This window comes from Marmota marmota, unplaced genomic scaffold, assembly GCF_001458135.2.
Source record: "Marmota marmota marmota unplaced genomic scaffold, marMar, whole genome shotgun sequence".
Lineage (NCBI taxonomy): Eukaryota > Metazoa > Chordata > Mammalia > Rodentia > Sciuridae > Marmota > Marmota marmota.
Window position 1 is genome coordinate 5,535,914 of NW_025999962.1, and position 20,755 is coordinate 5,556,668.

The window sequence follows — 20,755 nt, forward strand, 5'->3', positions numbered from 1 at the left end:
ATCATATCTGCGAATTTCTTTTTGCCATGTTAAGGAGTCGTTGGGACATCGATGGGGCATCTCTAATTCTGTCTCCCATACCCATAATCTATAGGTTGCTCTACAGGGAACAGAAGTATAGTGGAGAAAGCACTAAAATGATTCTCACAAAACCTGGAATCAGGCCAGTCATTTATCCCTCTAGGTCTCTGTTTTATGCATCTAAAAAGTTGGCAAGTTGATTTTGGAAGCGTTCAATAGATAATGGTTCTGAAACTCTTGTGCCTCAGAGTGGCTTTGAGAACTTGTTATAACACTAGTGAGATGAGGCCTGAGAATTTATGTTTCCAGCAAGTTCCAAGGTGCTGCTTGTCTAGGGACCACACTTGGAGAACTACTGAACTAAATTTGTCTTTAAGGTGCTTTCTTTAAGGCCCTAAGGCCCTGTATCCTGCAGGGTTTCCTCTTTGGATCAACACAGGAAATTAATTGTGCTTTCTAGCTAAAAGAATCGAACATCATTTTATTGATGTAACTTCCTGGTGAGCCATGAGTTACTTTTCTTTTGTGAAAAAGATGGGCTGTGTGGTCTGTGGGCTGGTCAGAGTGGGGAGCTTCGGGACGCCCTGCGGGGACAGGGAGGCAGATGTTGAGGTCCTGATCCTTGTCTGTGAGCTGGGGTAGTGACAAGGCCCGCTCTGCAGTTGCTTTTCACGCAGTGGTCTGTGTAGATCATCTGGTGTATGCCTGGCACGTGGTCAGCTTGGGTCACGTTACTGAGCACTTTTGATCCAGCCACTGTTGGGAATCTGGGTTAACGCATTCTACCCTCACGACATTGCTCTGAGGTGGGTCACTCCCACTTTTTTTCCCCCTTCTTAAATACATGGATTGATTGATTGGTTGATTTACTTATTTTGTTTATTTATTTATTACACAAATGGAGCACAATTTTTATTTCTCTGGTTGTACATGATGTAGAGTCACACCATTCATGCAATCACATCCATACGTAGGGTTAATAATGTCCATCTCATTCCACTATCTTCCCCACACATGCTTGTCCCCTCTTCTTCCTCCCTCCCCTCTGCTCAATCCAAATTTTCCTCCATTTCACCCCCCATTATGGATCAGCATCCACTTATTAGAGAAAACATGTGGCCTTTGCTTTTTTGAGATTGGCTTACTTCACTTAGCATGATATTCTCCAACTCCATCCATTTACCCATAAATACAATAATTTCATTCCTCTTTAAGGTTGAGTTATATTCCATTGTGTACTTATACCACAGTTTCTTTAGCCATTCATCTGTTGAAGGGCATGTGGCTGTTTCCACAGTGTAGTCATTATGTCACTCCTACTTTCGCAGATGGAGGGAACAAAGGTTAGGAATTTGGCCAGGAAGGCAGAAGTAGACAATGTAGAGTCATTTACCAACCAGTTGTGTAGGTTCCAGAGTTCACATACTTAACTCTTGTACAGAATTGCCTCACATAGTTGATCCCTTCCGGTATCAGTGAGGGTATTTTGATTGCAAGTTATACAACTTAAAAATGAGATTTCTCTGTGTGTGTTTCTTAAGTATCTTGTCATGTAACAAGTCTGGAGGCAGGTGGTCCTGGAGGAGGTTAGTGTGGTGCTCAGCAGTGTCACAGTGGGTCCAGATCCATATCTTGTCATGCTACTGTTCCCAACAGATGGGTTTTGTCTTCAGGACTGTCCCCTAGTGATCATAAGATGACTGCCATAGAACCTGCTGTCCTGTATCAGAGACTGAGCAAGAAGATGACCTGCTCCCTTGTCTCGTCCCTCTGTAAGGGAGTAAAGCTTTCACAGAGGCCCGTTCCATGCAGAATTCCCTGCCAGAAATGCTTGGCCTCCTGTTTCCAGATGGCCACTGCTAACTGAGAGTCCCTACCAGGATGGGGAGGGCCTGAAACCCAGCCCTCAGGGTAGCTGAATGCTCAAGCTCCCTTAGTAAGAAAGGCAGCAGGAATGGTTGCCTGTTGTTCACTGACAGACCAGCCTTACTTCATTCCCTCGAGTTGGTGACACGACCTTTTTCCTGAAGGTGCCCTGTGGCACAGACAAAAGGAGCCTGTCTAGTGCTGCTGGAAGTGCTGCTGACTGCCCTTGGCTGACTACACGCCTGATGAGCTTTGCTTTCTCGGCAAGGGTATGAGGGCACATGATCACATTTATTGATTTGGGGCACCCAGAAGGATTTTGGTCTTGTGAATGGAGGACGAGGCTCTTGAAGGACTTGTCTTACAGCCCTATTCTCCCATTTGTCTCTGGAGGCTGCTGTCCATTCTGACCCTGGAACAAGGTCCCTCACCTCTGGTGCCTCAGCCATCTCATCTCTATAGTGAGATGATACGGGGCCCCTACCCCACGGGCATCACCACAGCCATCCTGACATATAGTGATGTGGGCTCCAGTGTTGCCAGCCTTGGTTAACCATCAGCATTGGTATTGGGAGGGCTTGAGCCAGCTTCAGTGCTTAGGAAACACTTTTTGCTTTTTGTTCCTTTTGTTGTTGCTGTTGTTTGTTTGGTCATTTTGTTTTGTTTTGGGTAGAAGCAGAAACAAAGGTCCCTGTCTTCAGTTAGCCTTCCAGGGTGTGCCAGGCCACCTAGAGAGTCCACACCCTTCCTCAGTAGGGCTACGTGTGGTTGAATGTTACGAATATGATTGTAGTCGATGGGACACCTATTTCCTATGCTGACAGGAAGAGCATTCATAGCCCACATCACAGGAACCACAGAGATGTGTCCCACTTTAAGAAAACCTGACCATATAAGGAGGAGCATCATAATTACAGAATAATGTCTCACTTAGCCAGGAATTCATGGCAGTTCTCCTAGTGCATTTAAAATAGGACTCATGTATAAAAATACCATTTCCATACAGGAGCCTATATTTTCTGAAAAGGGAAATATACTTGTATTGGGCATTTGGGGTAAGTAGATCAAAAATAAAAATAACATCTTATAAATATAAGAACTAGAAACTAAGTTCCACTTTTAATTCTAAAAGGTTTATATTTATCTCTACTACCTTAACCCTCTCCTCCTACCCTAGATTTTCACAGCAGAAATACACAGGATCTGCAGGCAGCTCATGATGGCAGTGAGTGTCAGGCATGTGAGTGAGTGGACTCCAGGGACATCAGCAGCAGAACTGGTCATACCAGTCTCTGGCGTGTCCGCCATGTGCTGTAGGGTCAGTGTTCTCGCCCCAGTGTGGTGTTCCACTTGACTTGAGATCATTTGTGAGGACTGGCCTTAAAACACATTGTGAATCCTTTCCTGTGCATGGTCAGCGAGTAGCAGTGAGAAGTGGACCAGCCCATCTTGCCGTCAGAGACTCCTCTAGCCACAGAGACACTGGCCAAGGTCTAGCCAGCAGGATCTGGGGAAGACCAGCAGGAGAGAGGCAAATCTGGGATATTCACATGCCTGGCTTCTTCCTTCCTTTCAGAAATGCTCCCACTGCCAGGAGGCGGGCGCCACCCTGGGCTGCTACAACAAAGGCTGCTCCTTCCGATACCATTACCCATGTGCCATCGACGCAGGTAAGCTGAGAACGCATACCCTTGCCCAGGGCATCCAGAGGGCCAGGACATACAATTTGGTCATCTCCCTTCTTTACAGTTCTTTTTGCCTCTCCTGGACCTCTTCTGTTTGTAAATTCTAAAAGAATGCAGAGAATAAATATGAAGGAGTAAAATGGGGTAATTTTTGGGGGGGGGGGTAATTTTTTAATAACAGTTTTCTTCGTCTAATTCACATGTGCTTCGCATATTTAAGTGTACAGTTCAGTGTCTTCTAGTGTACTCACAGTTGTGTAGCCATCACCACAGTAGATTTTTTTAACATTTTCATTACCTTGTAAAAAAGCTCCTATCAATCTAGAGTCACTCAACTTTCTTCCCCTCCCCCCAGATACCCCACCCCCACCCCCACCCCTGCAACCATCCATCTGCCTTCTAGCTCTATAGATTTGCCTGTTCTGGGCATTTCATGTAAAGGAAGTCATACAGTATGTGACCTTTTGTGACCAGATTCTTTCACATATCGTAGTTACTTACAAGGTTTATCCATGTTATAGCATGTATTAGTACTTTGTTTATTTTTATTGCCAAACAGTATTTTATTGTATATGATATATACTGCTTTATTTATCCATTCATCAGTTGATGGACATTTGGGTTATTTCCAGTTTTTTATTTTTATGAATAATGTTATGGTAAAACATTCACATATAAATCTTTATGAGGACATGTGTTTTCAGTACTCTCATGTATTTAACCAAGAGAAGAATTGCTGAGTGGTATGGTAACTCGTGTTTGACCTTTTGAGGAGCTGCCAGGCTTTTCCAAAATAGCTGCACTATTTTACATCACAACCAGTGGTGTATTAGGTTTTAATTTCTCCACATCCTTGCCGACACTTGTTACTATCTGTCTTTTTTATTGTTATTACTGTTATTGTAGTCATCCCAGTGGGTATGAAATGGTATTTCATTGTGGATTTTATTTGGATTTCCCTAATGGCTCATGATGATATGTGTCTCTTGCTTTGCCCATTGTTAAATTGGATTGTCTTTTTATTGTTGAGTTTTAAGAATACTTTGCATTTCTGGATACAAGCACCTATGGAGCTTAGTTTGCAAAAATATTTTCTCCCAGGACTGGAATTGTGGTTCAGTGGTAGAGCACTTGCCTAGTATGTGTGAGGCACTGCGTTCAATTCTCAGCACCATTTATAAATAAATTAATAAAATAAAGGTCCATAAATATCTAAAAAAAAAAAAATTAAAAAAATATTTTCTCCCATTCTGTGAGTTTTCTTTTTATTCTTAATGGTGTTCTCCAAAGCAAACAATTTTATTTTTTAAAAATATTTTTTTAGTTGTAGATGGACACAATACCTTTATTTTATTTATTTATTTTTATGTGGTGCTGTGGATTGAACCCAGTACCTCACACGTGTGAGGCAAGCACTCTGCCACTGAGCCACAATCCCAGCCCAACAATTTTAATTTTGATGAAGTCTAATATATTTTGTTTTTCTTTTGTGTCATATCAAACCTATGGATTTTGGATAAAGATTTATACCTTTTTTTTTTTTCCCCCAAGAGTTTTTTAGTTTTATCTCCTGAATTTAGTTTTTTGATCCATTTTAAATTAATTTTTATATATCATATGAAGTGGTCCCAGTTTATTCTTCCTCCAGGTAGATATCCAGTTGTCCTTGCATGATTTGTAGAAATGACTGTTCTTTTCTCAGTGAATGATCTTGGCACTTTTGTTGAAAGTTGATTGACCATAGATGGATGTGTGAACTTACTTTCAGTCTGTCTCTAGTACCCCACTATTTTGATAAAACATAGCTTTTGAAACTGAGTTTTCAAATTTTTTTTTTTTTCCTGAAGATTGTTTTGACTATTCTGGGTCCCTTGATGTTCCATGTGAATTTTAGGATCATCTTAGCCATATCTGGAAAAACAAATAATAAACAGACAAAAACACTGTTGAAAGTTTGATAGGGTTTGCATTGAGTCTATAGATAAAATATCAGGTAAGGTCATCTTAATAGTATTATGTCTTCCAGTCCATGGTCATGGACTGACCTTTCGATTTTGGTCTGTCACAGCTTTGTGGTTTTCAGAGTATACGTTTTACAGTTGAATTTTTTTTAATATTTATTTTTTAGTTTTAGGTGGACACAATACTATCTATTATTTTTATGTGGTGCTGAGGATCAAACCCAGTGCCTCATGCATGGTAGGCGAGCACTGTACCACTGAGCCACAACCCCAGTCCTACACTTAATTTTTGCATTATTCATTGAGGGTGTATTGAATACAGTGGATTGGCAAGTGCAGTGGTGCACACCTCTGTAATCCCAGCAACTCAAGAGACTGAAGCAGGAAGATTGCCAAGTTTGAGAACAGCCTCAGCAACTTAGAATGTCTCAAAATTAAAAGTTAAAAAAAAAAAAAAAGGACTAAGGCTGTATGTAACTCAGTGGTAAAATGCCCCCTCGGGTTCAGTCCCCACCAAAAAAAAAAAGTTCAATAGATTGATTTTTTTTAATATTGATCCCGTATCCTATAACTTTGTTCAACTTGTTTTGTTCTGGTAATTTATAATGAGTTTCTATGTGCAAAATCATGACATCTACCAACAGTAATAGTTTTACTTCCTCCTGCCTGATCTAATGCTCTTTATTTCTTTTTCTTGCTTCATTGCCCTGGCTAGAACCTCCAGTAAAATTTAGGCTAAAAATGTTGAGAGCTGACATTCTGATCTTATTAGCTAAAAAATATGGTGTTAGCTGTTCATAGGTATTCTTGGTTACCCCACTGTAGTACTGTGGATGGAACCCAGGGGTGCCATACCACTGAGCTATATCCCCAGCCCTTTTTATTTTGAGATAGAGAGACTCTGTACCTTGCCCGGCCGGATCTCAAATTTACAATCCTCTTGCCTTAGCCTCATGAGAAAGCTGGGATTACAAGTGTGCACCACCATGCTGGGTTTATCCTTAGGTATTCTTTTTTTTTTTTTTTTTTTTTAAAGGNGTTCCTTTGCCCATTTATTGATTGTTTTTTTTTAAAAATTTTTTTTTTTTTTTTAAAGAGAGAGAGAGAGAATTTTAATATTTATTTTTTAGTTTTCGGTGGACACAACATCTTTGTTTGTATGTGGTGCTGAGGATCGAACCCGGGCCGCACGCATGCCAGGCAAGCGCGCTACCGCTTGAGCCACATCCCCAGCCCATCCTTAGGTATTCTTGATAGAGCTGAGAGAGTTCCAGTCTAGTCCCAGTTTGTGGAATGACTTTAACATGAAGTGTTTTGTGTGAGATAGGAAAGACTAACCTCATGCTACTCACCATATACTCCATACTCCGTTTTTCTACACAGCAAACGTCCTCCAATAGATGCCAGCTATGTGTCCTACAGTTTAACTCAGTTCTGCACTAACCAGAGTCAGTGTAGACTCCACAGGTTAAAGGCTCTGTCCCACAAACTGCCTACTTCAGATGCCTCTCTCGAGCCCCAGGTTGTGACCTGTGCTTCTGAATGGCCAGGTATAAATCAGGGTTCACAAGACCTCTTTCTAAGGCTTGATCAGTGTGCTAGAACCAACTACAAGCAACACTCTTCTTTGTTTGGGTACTGGGGGTTGAACTCAGAAGTGCTTAATCATTGACCCATATCCCCAGCCCTTTTTAATATCTTATTTAGACATAGGGTCTCGCTAACTTGCTGAGGCTAGCTTTGAACTTGTAATCCTCCTGCCTCGGCCTTCCAAGCCATTGGGATTACAGTAGTGTGCCACCATACCCAGCTCACTTTACTTTTTTTATTCCCAAATATTTATTTTGCTGTTCTCAATACCTTTATTTTATTTATTTATATGTAGTGCTGAGAATCGAACCCAGGGCCTTGCATGTGCTAAGCAAGCGCTCCACCACTGAGCCACAACCCCAGCCCCACTTTATTTATCTTTACCCATTTATTATGCAGGTTACAGTGGAACAGTTCAATGGGAAAGATGCATTGGCACGTGGGAAGGACATGGAGCCTCCATGCCCTCCTCAGATGCACTTCCCTCCAGGAACCTCCATGTGCTTAGCAGCCAGGAAGCTCTCAACCCCACAGTTCAGGGATTTTTATGGAGGTTTCATCACTTAGACATGTTTGATATTAACTCAATCTTTGGCCCCTCTTCCCCTCTCCAGAGAAAGAGGGGTGGAGCTGAAAGTTCTAGTCTTCTAATCATGGCTTGGTTTTTCTGATGACCAGCCCCCATCCAGGAACCCAAGAAAGACACTCCTATTGCCTGGGAAATTCTGAGGGATTAGAAGCTATGTATCAGGAGCCCAAGTAAAGACCAGATATAAGGAAAAAAAGCTTCTCCTAGCACTCGTATTTTTAGGAAATTGTAAGGGTTTTCAGAGCTCTGTGCCGGGAACAGGAATGAAAACTAAAATGAGTACTTTTCATTATAAATCAATTGTCTGTCACATAGTGGCTGCATTTCACCTGTTGGGATGGAGTGAGCGAATTTTGCAGTGTGATGCCTGCTGAGGAAGGAAACTCCTCTGCAGGGCATAGGCGCTGCCAATGAGTGGGGCAAGCTTGCGTCCAACAGCTGCAGCAACCTGGGAAAGTAGCCCTCTCAACTTGAGTCTCCCAAGACCTTCACCCAGCCAGCCTCATAATGCCTCCCATCAGATGGAGGGAGTAAAAATGGAGAGAGGTGTGGAGCAGGTGGAATAGGCACCAGCAGGCAAGCAGAGACCTCAGGGTTCCTTTCAGCCTGTCTCCAGGGCAGAAGTCTCATCAGCTCCCTCACTAGTGCTTAAGCACATCCCCTTCCTTTCCCATCCTTGTCTTTTTGCCCTTCCCTCTTCCGTCTTCTCCAAGTTTCTGAAGGAGGAGCAGCTAAAAAGAACACTGTAGTGCATGCCTGTAATCCCAGCTGCTCCAGAGGCTAAGACAGGAAGATCTCAAATTCAAAACCAGCCTCACCAATGGCAAGGCGCTAAACAACTCAGTGAGACCCTGTCTCTAAATAAAATTCAAAATAGAGCTGAAAGTGTGGCTCAGTGGCTGAGTGCCCCTGAGTTCAATCCCCAGTACACATACCCCCACCAAAAAGAACTTCAAAGTTAGATTCTTGTGAAGTGTTGTGCTTGTGCCCAAATGCTCATGCTGAAGGGCAGCTTGGTGGCCAGGGTGCTATTTGACCAGATCGATATCCAGGGAAGAAGTACAGAGTCTTCAGGTATCAGAGAGTTTGGGTTTTAGAGTGTCCCTAGGAGACTTCCGTTGCAAAAGTACCTCCTTTTTCAGGAGCCAGCCAGTTGCCCAGTTGCCTTTTCTTGTTTTCATTGTGTTACCTTTTTACATCAGAATGTTCTGGTGTTTGTTTTTTGTTTTTTCCACTCAAAGTTTCCTGGGTTTTTTTTAATATTTATTTTTTAGTTGTAGTTGGACACAATGCCATTATTTTATTTTTAATGTGGAGCTAAGGATCAAACCCAGGGCTTCGCACATGCCAGGCGAGTGCTCTACTGCTGAGCCATAACCCCAGCCCTGTTTCCTGGTTTTTAAATGAGAATTCTAAGTGTTATGTTTGGATGTTATGTTTGGATGCTTGATTATTATATGGGAAATCCTGCAAAAATTGGCTTTTCCAGCCAGTGGCTGAGAAGCAGTGGTCTCCCACATTAATGCTCTTTTCAGAAATATTAGGCTGAGCATCCAGGCAGGCAGACAGGTAACCACATCCTTCCCATCACGTTTCTTGTGCAGCAGGGCACCAGCCATGTCAGCAGCCAGGCTCACAGCAGGCACCCACCATGGTTGCTCTGTTGCTCCCCCTCCCAGGCTGCCTCCTGTATATGGTTTCTCATGGGATAAAGCTCACTGCTCAGGGGATCCACAATGATGGAAGTGCTCTAGATCTGCACACTCCAGTATGATGGCCACTGTCAGATGTGACCATTGAGCACTTGCAATGTGGCTAGTGGGCTGGGCATGGTGGTGCACGTCTATAATCCTAGCAGCTCCAGAGACTGAGGCAGAAGGATCTCGAGTTCAAAGCCAGCCTCAGCAAAAGCAAGGCACTAAGCAACTTAGTGAGACCCTGTCTCTAAATAAAATACAAAATAGGGCTGGGGATGTGGCTCAGTGGTTAAGTAACCCTGAGTTCAATCCCTGGTCATCCCCCCAACCCCCCCCCAAAAAAAAAGGAAAGGAAATATGGCTAGTGGGACTGAGGAAATTAACTTTTTTTCACTTAAGTGGCTGTGTGTAACTCGCGAATGGACAGCTGCCTTAGAGCTACCTTGATCAAGTCTAGGCAGAAGGTTGGGAAGAGAGCCAGAGCGCCCACTAGTAGATGCTTACCCAGGCCACCTCCCCACCCCACAGCCAGAAGCAGGGCCTCCTTGATTAGCTGAGGGTTAATAAGCAAACGATACCTGTCACTTTCTCTGATCCAGCCTGTCATGTGCCTGCCCAGTTAAGCTGGTAGCATCTCTGTTTAACAGCAGTTGGTGGCCAAACATCCAATGAAAGGATAAGGTGGTCTTTGGCCCTCCAGCTTCAGTCCCCTAGCTGCTGGACTCTGCTGGGACCAAAGAAGCAGCTTCACAACAGGATACCATCATGGGCATTTGTCTTTTTGATGACCTGTCACAGGGACTCAAGGCCTGCACTGCTCTTAGGGATAGATGCCTATATTTACTCCATGGTCTTCTCAGTCAGGAGTTTCTGCTCTGTGTAGATCTATGTCCAGGAAAGATCTATTCGTTGATTGACTTTCTTTTTAATCATAACCAAGATGAGTTCCTGAGTTTAAGAGGCCCTAATCTCTCAGTGGAATAAGGAACAGTGTAACATTTTCATCTCTGCTTTGCTGTCAACCACCCAAACCTTTAAAGAGCTGTTGATGTCGCAGGGAAAACTTTTATTGCTAGGATGTCTCCATGGAAACAGAATCTTTGTCTTACAATGATCTCTGGTGCCTACAGCTTCCCCCACCTGACACTGGTCCTGCATTTCTGACATCCTCATTAGTAGTTGTGGGCCGCTTGTTATGTCACAGGCACAGGATTTGGCTCCAGGTAGAGGATGCAATAAAAAGAACATGAGCTCTGGTTTAAAAAAATTTTTTTAATGTATTTAATGCAATGAGCCATAACAATTAAGACAGAAGGAAAAAAGGGCTGTGGTAGCTCATTAATAATTCTACTGTGCATAAAGAATCTTGCCTGGAGGGGATTTTCCTTTTACTCTCATGAAGAAACAGCTGGGAATTTTACTCTGCAGCCACCTTTGCAGCAGCATTTCAGAGCTGCTCTTTCTGCTGCCGACTTTGATCTTGCAATAGCAGAGGCAAAGCCCTGTATGGGCCATTCTGGATTACTGAGGGTCTTGCCCCCATCATGGAGGGGAAGCCATCTGCATCACAAAAACCAGTCCCAGTGCCCCATTATTCCCCTCCATGTGTTTCAAGAGCCTAACCCTGCCCCTGAGCAAAGCTGTGTGGAAGACAGTAGTGCTAAGGTAGAATGTAGCTGAACTGGAGATAGTATCTGATGCCCAGCCGATCCAAAGGACATTAGACCCCTCTTTTCACCTCATCCTTGAGATTGCTTTCCTTAGTCTGTGTAGATGTCAGGACTATCAGAAGCTTTATGGTACTTTTTATGATGAGGAGCTCAGCAAAGTCACTCTGCCTTTAATAGAGAGAAAGGAAAGTGGCATTCTGTCCTGGGAGTTGGTGTTTGTTTCTGGAAGCTATCTTGACTTGGCCACCTTGTGAGTCTTTCCCAGCTTATGTCATGATCCAGCAAGCTATTTGCTTTTACTTCAACCTGTGGAAATACTGACCAGGCCCTCTGGATAGTGTAGGGTTAGTTTCTTTTTCTTCCAAGAAAACATATCAGGAGACTGATGTTGGCTGGCCACTGAAGGAGACAAGCGCTTGTTCCAATCAGAGAGCACTTACTAGATTTCCTCCTGCTCTTTACTCTTGCCCTGAACAGGACCTGACTGGAGACAGGATAGAAGAGGCACCCCCATGTCCTTCCAGGTTTCTGAGCTCTCTCACTGGTTCCGACCCTGCCAGGGGCAGGAACTGCAGTTCCTGACTGCCTGTGGATATGTACAAGAACTAAAAGAAGGACTTGTTGATACAGTGTTCCTTTGGGGCAGAGGTGGGCACTGTGTCTGGCAGTTTCTCTAGGAGACTTCTGTTCCAAAAGTACCTGGTCCCAGTTGCCCTTAGTATGTACTTTATTTCTTTCCTGCATTTAACTCAGGAAGACATTCCCTAACTTCAGACACGTTTTTACCAGTGGTCTGTCACATCTGGTCACTGTTCTGTGGCTCTGAGGGGAACTGAGCCACCTGTGCTCCCTTTGATGGCACCCTTTGCCACAACATGACCCCCATCTTTGGTTCTGTAAGCCTCTGTGGCATCAGAGTGGCCGAGCTCCATGATGCTGTACTTTCTTTTTGGCCCAGGGTAGAGATTGCCATGTAGCACTGCCAGAGCCCAGGTGAGGAGGACGTGCTTTCCCAAGCTCCAGTTGTCTGTCTCCTGCTGTTTATAAACTCTCTGGCAGATTGGAACAGCAGGAGCCTTGGTCACGCTATGTACTTGTGGGTTTTAAATTAACACATTTCATTTACTGCCATGCTAGTTGCCTGCTGGGAAAGGGGCTTGGAGGTTAGTGACGGTGACTCGGTGACTCGATGAGTTCTTGGGCCCTGGGGGCAGAGAAGGCTTCGGACCCATCCTCTATAAGTCAAAAACTCCCAAGGCCGAGTAGTGATGTTATCAGTTTAGACAAGTTCTGAAATTTCCTTTTTTGATTTGTTCAGGATATTGAGGACTTAAAAAAATTTTCATTTGAGTGTTCCTTTGCTTATAACTATTTCACTTGAAATCTGTGGGTACACAGGCTGTGAATCTGGATCTAGGTTTAAACCAGTTAAATCATAAACTCAACAAGGCTGCCTCCTGCCATGGTGCTCAGGAGATTTCTGAGAATGTGGGATCAGTATTTATTACCATTTTGTCACTACGTCCTGCACCAGTGACCTGGCTGCCAGCCTGCAGAAGCTGTGGTGTGCAGGGTGGGCTCACTCTGGGTTTTCTCGCCAGCTCCATGCCCTGCCTTTACATGGAGCTCGACTCGCCTGGAGGCAGATGCATCCTTGCTGTCATTGCGAATGCTGTCACATGTCAAAAGTTGGAATAAATCCCTTTTCCTCCAAGGATTAAAAGCACCCTCATGGGATTTTACTTTCCTGTGAAGCATTCAGTGCAGATCATGTGATTTGTATTGGGGGTGTCTCCTGTGTGTCCAGGGATTGTGGGATGCAGGTGACAGCAGGGTTCTCAGGCCTGATCAACTTTCTATCTTGAACGCCTGAGCTCTCAATAGAGGAGAAATGCCTCTAGATTTCAGGTGTCTTTGTGAGGAGGCTTTGCCATGAGCCTGTGGAGTGGGGTTAACCTAGAATTGAGAATTGTTTAAATAGCATTATTTGGCCAGGTGTGGTGGCACATGCCTGTAATCCCAATGGCTCAGGAGTCTGAGGCAGGAAGATCATGAGTTCAAAGCCAGCCTCAGCAAAAGCAAGGCACTAAGCAACTCAGTGAGACCCTGTCTCTAAATAAAATATAAAATAGGGCTGGGGGTGTGGCTCAGTAGTTGAGTGTCTCCAAGTCCCCGGTACCCTCCCCTCAAAAAATTATTTGGGGAGTATCTCTGTTTATTAAATATGAGCCATCATGGAAACACAGAACAAAATAATAAAATTAAAATCACCTGGGGCTGGGGATGTGACTCAAGCGTATCGCACTCCCCTGGCATGCGTATCGCACTCCCCTGGCATGCGTGCGGCCCGGGTTCGATCCTCAGCACCACATACAAACAAAGATGTTGTGTCCACCGAAAACCAAAAAATAAATATTAAAAATTTTTTTTTCTCTCTCTCTCTCTCTTTCACTTTCTCTTAAAAAAAAAAAAAATCACCTGTAATACTACCTAAAGAGAACCTCTGTAATATTTTGGTAGATTTCCTTTCAGGTTTTTTTTTATGCATATAAAACATTTTAGTGAAATTAAGAATGTACCTATACATTTATATTTCTTGGTTGGTCAGACAGTTTTATATCATAAGTGTTTACCCACATCATTAACTACTTTAAAATTTTAACTTTTTAAGTGACTGATATTCTATCATATTAAGGTACCATAGTTCATCTGGTGTGTTACTGATGTTTTCCTCTTAGAAATTACAGTGCAAGGGGCTGGGGTTATGGCTCAGCAGTGCAGCGTTCACCTAGCATCCCTGGGTTTGATCCTCAACACCACATAAAAATAAATAAAATAAAGGTATTGTGTCCAACTACAACTAAAAAATATATATATATATATATATATTAAAAAAAAAAAAATCACAGTGCAAGCCCGGCACCATGGCTCACTCCTGTAATTCCAATGGCTCTAGAGGATGAGACAGGAGAATCCCAAGTTCAAAGTCAGCCTCAGCAAGATCCTGAAGACCCTGTTTCAAAATAAAATACAAAACAATAGGGTTGGGGATGTGGCTCAGTGGGTAAGTGTCCTGGGTTCAATTCCCAGTACTAAAAAAAAAAACAAAGAGAAAGAAATCACAGTGCAGGGGCCTCTTGCTTTCAGGTCTAACACTGTTGATCCTGGAAAGGGGCCACATGTGGGTCTGGCTGTTTCAACGCACATAGGCTCCATCTGTCCCCTTCTTTCTTGCAGATTGTTTGCTACATGAGGAAAACTTCTCGGTGAGGTGCCCCAAGCACAAGGTGAGTTAGAGGCTCCCAGAGCCTGTGTTCGCAGTGGGGCTTGGGGTGGTTTCCTAACTTAAAGCCCAGGCATCGAGGAACTCATCCATTCTTGTTCCCATCTGCACCTTGGGCTGCTGGCCTGCTTCTGGCTCTGGGAGGGTAGAGAGGCATGATGCTGAAGGGAGACCCCAGGCATAGGGGCTGGCACCCTATGTGGTGTGGGGGGCAGTGGGGAAGGTGGCAGGGGAGCTGTCCATTCATTAAGAGAGATTAAAAGATCAAACTCAGTGAAACTGACTTAGACTTTACTAGAACCCCAGTTCACAGGTTGACATGTGGTAAGAGGGGTGGGAGGCCTGCTGTGGAAGCAAAGGCACTAACTCCAGGGCTTCAGGGGAAACTCACAGTCTCTTCCAGGTTGTATTGCTGCAGAAGCAACCTGATGATACAAGTCAGTGGGTACTGCTGCCCCACTTCCCAAGAGAGGGTCTGTTGGCCATCTCTTTGGGAAGGGTGGAAGATGAGGACGTGAATGGGCTGTTTCCGAGGTATCAAGATAGGGATGGAGAGCCCCAGGAAAGGATTGGGTTGGAACCCACTGCCACCTGACGTTTCCTGCAGTGACCGCCCTGTCTGGCTGAGGTCACACTGACACCTGGTGGTCACTGGCTGCTCACAGTCTTCAATCTCCAAGTATGGCCAGAAAGTATTAGAAAGAGGACATCTGGAGACGTCTATCCTCAAAACACTTTTGAAGGATGCTTATGATCTTTCTTTTAAAAAATATTTCCAGAGGTAGATCATAGGGTCTGACAGTATTCTCTTTAGTTTTACTTAACAGTCACATTTTGCCTCACAAAGCCCTATCTGGGTGTCTCCTGTTTGTCATTCAGTACTGACTCTGCTTTTTCTTCCTTTTCCACGTGCTGTCCCTGTCCTCGCCTCTGCCCTCCCTGACTCCCACACTCTTTCCTCTGTCCCTGTTGTGTCTCCTCATGGCTCTGCTGGCATCAGCCTCCCCTTCCGTGCCCTCTCCCCCCCTTGCAGAACAAGACCGCGAAAGGCAGCCTCAGCACAGAGCAGTCGGAGCGGGGGTGAGGGGGGCAGTGTGCGCGTGGGAATGGAGAGGACAGCAAGCACAGGTGAGTCGGGGCCAGCCAGGCTCCACCACCCCTGCCTGGCTCCCAGTGGTGCTGTGGCCTCTGCCTTCCTGCTGGCCCCAGGCTGCACCACCAACAGTTAGTGGTGTGGATCCTAGCACCAGGTGGATAAAATGGCTCTCCAGTTGTTTCTTCACTCCCCAGAATGTGGTGAGGGCTTCAGACCTGTCCACTGCCAGCTGGTCAGGGTGACTCTTTTTTTTTTTAACTTTTAAAAATATTTTTAGGGGGCTGGGGTTGTGGCTCAGTGGTAGAGTGCTCACCTAGCACGTGTGAGGCACTGGGTTCGATTCTCAGCACCACATAAAAGTAAATAAATAAAGTTTAAAAAAATATTTTTAGTTGTAGATAGACACAATAATTTTATTTTATTTATTGTTGTTATTTTTTTTATGTGCTGAGGATCGAACCCAGGGCCTCACATGTGCTAGGCAAGCACTTTGCCGCTGAACCACAACCCCAGCCCCAGGGTGACTTTCTGAAGTCAGCCCTTCGGGACTGCTGGGGAACAGGCCTCAGGATTGGTGGTCCTAAGGGCATTGTGACCATCTTTTGGATGACCCTTTGGGCAGGGACTTCTGCCATCTGCCTGTTGTTTCCTTCTCCTCAAGGGACTAACCAAAGGTCTCTTCTTTTCAATTGACCGAATTTCTGTAAAGCTTTTAGTATGTTTTCCTTTGAAAAACAGAACATTCTCTAAGTTTTCCTACTTGAAATCTTTTTTCCCACAGTACCATGAAAGATTCCTTTTCGCAGAAGTACAAAGAGAAGGAAAATCCTCTCAGAGATTTAGTAGACTTCAGCATCTGATTTAATTTTACTCTTGAAAATCTCCAGAGATCTGGCTGCACCATTGAGCATGTGGGGCATGGCCAGCCTGCCCCTGTGAAAAATGGGGTGTAGGGCTGAGGGATCTACAACAGGGCGTCTCCACCACATTGCTTTCTCACCCTCCCTGCCCCATGCAGCCACTGAGAGCTGAGGACCAGTAGTATATAAAGAGGAGAAGGGAGAAGGGAACGTAGCTGACACTCGTGGCTGCAGCTGTCCTAGAGGTGTTCTCCAGGGGCTCATTTCTCTCTAAATGGAGGCTTCTGTGTGGCCTCCAGGACTCTCACCCCCATAGCCACAGAGACCATTCCCCTGGGCAGTACCACATCCCTGAATGTTCTCTGTAGAATCCTGAGTTACAACTAAAAAGGTTTCTGCCTTTCTCTAAAACAACCAGTAGTACTATGAGGGAAAAGTCAAGTTCATCCCAGAATATGGTGGTTTTCCTCCTTAGAGAAGGTGTTTGTTTCTTAAGCAGTGCCCAGTGCTGACCTCAGAGAAGGCCCCTGTGGCCCTGCTGTGAAATAGGTCAGGGCCCAGGTAGGGGCTCCCCAGTGCTTCCTACTGGGGTGCTGAGTGTTTTGCTGTAATGCTTTTCTCTTTGCCTCTTGCAGGGAGCAGGGTTGGCAATGCAGGGAGCAGAGCAGAGCAGGAGAGGTGATTGGTTCTTGGGTCACAGGAACCAAATGAGCAAACGGAGCCCTGTGGACTGCAGTAAGTCGTCCTCATCGGCTACTGCACTTCTAGAAGTCACTGGGCTACTCTTCCTGCCTGTACTCCTGGACCCCTCTGATCAGCCCTCAGAGCAGTGTGCAGCAGTGTGGGTAGTTTAACAGCTGTTGCATCGGCCATTTTCTGGGCTGAGATAATGCTGTGCCTAGGCAGCTCTGCCATTTCCGTGTTGATGCACCTGTCCCAGACAGAGTCAAGTTCTGTGGAAGACCATGAGAAGAATTTCTGAAATGTGTCCTAGAAGGGCTGGTTAAGGAAAGAGCCATTTGTCATTTAGTACTTTTTGGTTTTGTCCTGAATTCCAGCATGTGTTAGAGAAAAAGAAAGTCTGGGCCTGGTAGGTGGGTCTGGGAATGCATGGACCTCCCAGCTGACAAGGCCTCAGCTCTGGAGCTGAATGGTCAGCTTCACCCTCCATCCTCCCCAGGCTGCAGCACTGCTTGAGTGCAGGACCTGGCCCATCACTTGGGGAACCTCAGTCTATTGAGGTTGGAGCAGTCACCTCTTGAGAGAAAGGATGGACACTGCACCCAGCCTCATCGATCTGGAATGTTCTCTCCATAAGCCATTCCCACAAAGCAAGTTCCTTTTACTGGTTTCTCAGTTCAGCAGTTATACTGAGGGCCATCGCCATCTTTCAGGCCCAGGGTATACTGCTGAATTGTGTAGAAACCCCCGTGATCAGGGACAGAAAATACTCTTGCTCTTAAGGAGTGCTCACCTTGGGGTCCATGGTGAGAACAAAGAACTACCATTATTGGGGACCCAGACAGGGAAGGGACAGTGGGGTGTGCATCTGTGTCCTGCCTCCTGTCATCCCACTTTCTCACACAAAGTGTATGGAAAGTCCTATGTGACTGGAGTAAGGACACTTAATGTCTCCGTGTTTCAGTTTCTTCTATAAAAAGAGAAGTAACCAAGCTGGGCACAGTGGTGCACACCTATAATCTGAGCAGCTCAGGAGTATCTTGAGTTCAAAGGCTGAGACAGGATCTTGAGCCAGCCTCATCAAAAAGCGAGGTGCTAAGCAACTCAGACCCTGTCTCTAAGTAAAATACAAATAGGGCAGGGGGTGTGGCTCAGTGGTTGAGTGCCCCTGAGTTCAATCCCATTGCCCCCCATCCCACCCCCCCAAAAAAAGTAACAGTGTCAACCATATGAGAATTTGGTTATACCTCAGTAAGTGTTGGGCACACAAGCAGCTGTACCTGGCTGCAAGTTTCTTACAGTTAGAGCTACAGGGGGTCAAGGCAGCAAGGAGACCTTGCAACTGCCCTTTCTATCAGAAAATTCGAGGGCTGGTGCTAGGAGATTTTATTCTCCACACCCTACCCCAGCATGTGGGGCTCCTCATAGTTGTTTCTCACCACACCAAGAATGCCAGAGAGGAGAGGTTCTTGGACAGCCATCTAGTCAGCTGCCTCCTAACATTTCTGAGGTGAGGAAGCAGTGTGGTGGGCCTGTGTTTGCTCACTGTCCCTGTACTGAGAGTCTGTCTCTCTGGCCTCATCTCAGCTAGTGAATGAGGCTGTACAATGGGACTCCTGGCTCTCCTTGTCATGTAGTAAACAAGGAGGCCCCTGGCTTCCTGCCAGGCCCTGTGATCTTAGTGGATGAGTAGCAGTAACCTTATCCCAACTGATGCTCTGTCCTGGGTGCAAGAGGATGCCACCTACCTACACACCTTCTGCAGACCCTCCATGGAAGGGAAAGGGCAAGACCCTCTCTGCCCTGGAGCTGGGCATTGTACAGCCTGTCCACGGATGAGTGAGTGGCTCTTTCTGGAGCTCCCTCCCTTCTCAGGCTCATCTAGGGAAGTCCTGGGGTTCTCCTCCTCCAGAGGAGAAACTGAGTCTGTCCATATTTCCCCACTGGCACCAGCCAGGCTGTGGCACCCCTACAGTGGCCACCTGCTGTGCCCAGAGCCCTGCCTCACAGCAGCAGGCAGTCTCAGCAAACTCTGGCCTCCAGTCCTATGTCATCAGAGATCCAGCCAGTCTCCTCTTCGGAGGTTCTTGTCGCATTTGCCTCCTAGCCCTCTCTCCCAAAGGCTGGTGGAGGTCACTGAAGAGGCTCTCCAGGCTCCCGGCCACTGGTCTGCTCAGGGCCAGGCTGCCTCCCCCTAGGCTTTTGTGTGTGCACATTTTTCTTGCCTGTCTTCGTGTGGGGGCTCCCTCTCATTTCCTGGGTGTCAGATTACAAGTTCCTCTTCCTCAGAAGCCTTCCTTTTATAAAAATCTCAGTCTAAAACACCCTCTTTCCCCACTCTGCAGCCTTTCTAGCTTCACCGCATTGTGACATTATATACTTGTGACTGGAAGCTTTGTGAGGGCCAGGGCCACCTTTGCAGTCTTATGCCCTACCCACAGTGGTGCCGAGTGTGCCTATTAAAGATGAGTGCATCCCAGAGAGGAACGGACTCTTTGACCCTGTCAGCAATCAAGAACAATTCAGAATTAGACTTCTCCACCCAGTCCCTCTCTGGTAGGAATCGAGTGTCTGTTGCAGAGATGAGGTAACCCACTCTGGGGGAATCTTGGCAGGTTCGACAGGGTCAGCAGGTCAAGCTGATGGATGCCTGCTGCAGTTGGGAGAAACAGCCTTAGTGTTAGGTGTAGAAGGATACAGAGGTGGTGTCATCCATCCCAGGCTCAAGCCACAGAGTGGAGGAGCCTGGGGAGCCTGAGGCAGCTTTGGCCCAGGATGAAACCCTGTGCCCTGGCAGCTGAGCATCACAGTGCCTTTGACCATCCTCAGCGTGGAGTGTCAGAGAGCTCACTTGGCCCAGCAGCTGTGAAGGGTTTACTGCCTGGGGCCCAGCTCTCTCCTCTTAGCCACATTCCATGCAGGGGCACAGAGTCCTTGGGGCCCACACAGGAGGGCCTTTCTGGCTATCAGCCCTTTCCACCTCCAACCAGCCATGTAGCTGTGGACTACAGGTGTCACCTCCCTGAGCTTCAGCTTTCTCATCTTGAAGAGGTTCAGGCATCTTGGTGTTACCATGAGACAGGACATCTATTAAGCTTCTAGCTCAGTTCCTGGCACAAAGTAAGTCCTTCCTTCCTCTTCTCCTTACGAAAGGAAGAGTGTGGTTTTTTGCAGTACCTGGGATTGAACCCAGGGCCTCAAACATACTGGGCAAGTATTCTTATCACCAGCTGTTTCACTTTTATAAATTTTATTTTGAGGCAGGCTCTTGCTGATTTGCCCAGACTCAAACTTGTGCTTCTCCTGCCTCAGCCTGTCAATCTGCTGGGATTACAGGAGTGCATCCAACCTGAAAGAACAGTTTTTATTTTTGTTTTTAAGTAACTCTGGAAAAGTTTAGGGTCCTTTACCTTCAGGAGATCATGTGTTTGGGCCAGTCTAATCAGCAAAAAACTCCTTGTTTGGAAGGCTTGAGGCAGAAGGTGCTGAAGGACTGCCACTGCCTGTGCAACCACTCCCTATGCAACACTGGCACCCAGAGGCAGGTCCAAGGTCAACTACACAGAACCAGCTGGCCAGGCAGACGTGGATGCTGCAGTGTGCCTCATTCTGAGGTTGGGGTCTGGTGTGGGCCTGCTATGCTGAGTAGTGAGCAGGATTGGAATGCAGACCCAAGAGGGCTGAGCACTTATGAGAGTGCAAACCCTGCCATGCCTTCTTCCCACAAGCAGAATCTTGGAGAGGCTACGTTGGCAT

The 20,755-nt window shown here is 45.9% G+C and overlaps 1 protein-coding gene across 3 annotated transcripts in view; it reads left to right on the plus strand.

Annotated features, from left to right (window-relative positions):
• Positions 1–20,755, plus strand: part of Tcf20 (transcription factor 20) — a 103,703-nt gene that overhangs the window by 80,165 nt on the left and 2,783 nt on the right. Inside the window, exons 3-5 of one of the 3 annotated variants that reach the window (XM_015501833.2) lie at positions 3,464–3,557; positions 14,317–14,366; positions 15,363–15,490. In XM_015501833.2, coding sequence (XP_015357319.1) covers positions 3,464–3,557; positions 14,317–14,366; positions 15,363–15,446 — 228 coding nt within the window. In that variant the 3' untranslated portion in view covers positions 15,447–15,490. The remainder of the gene's footprint in view (positions 1–3,463; positions 3,558–14,316; positions 14,367–15,362; positions 15,491–20,755) is intronic. The other 2 variants (XM_015501834.2, XM_015501835.2) reach the window with 2 other exon arrangements.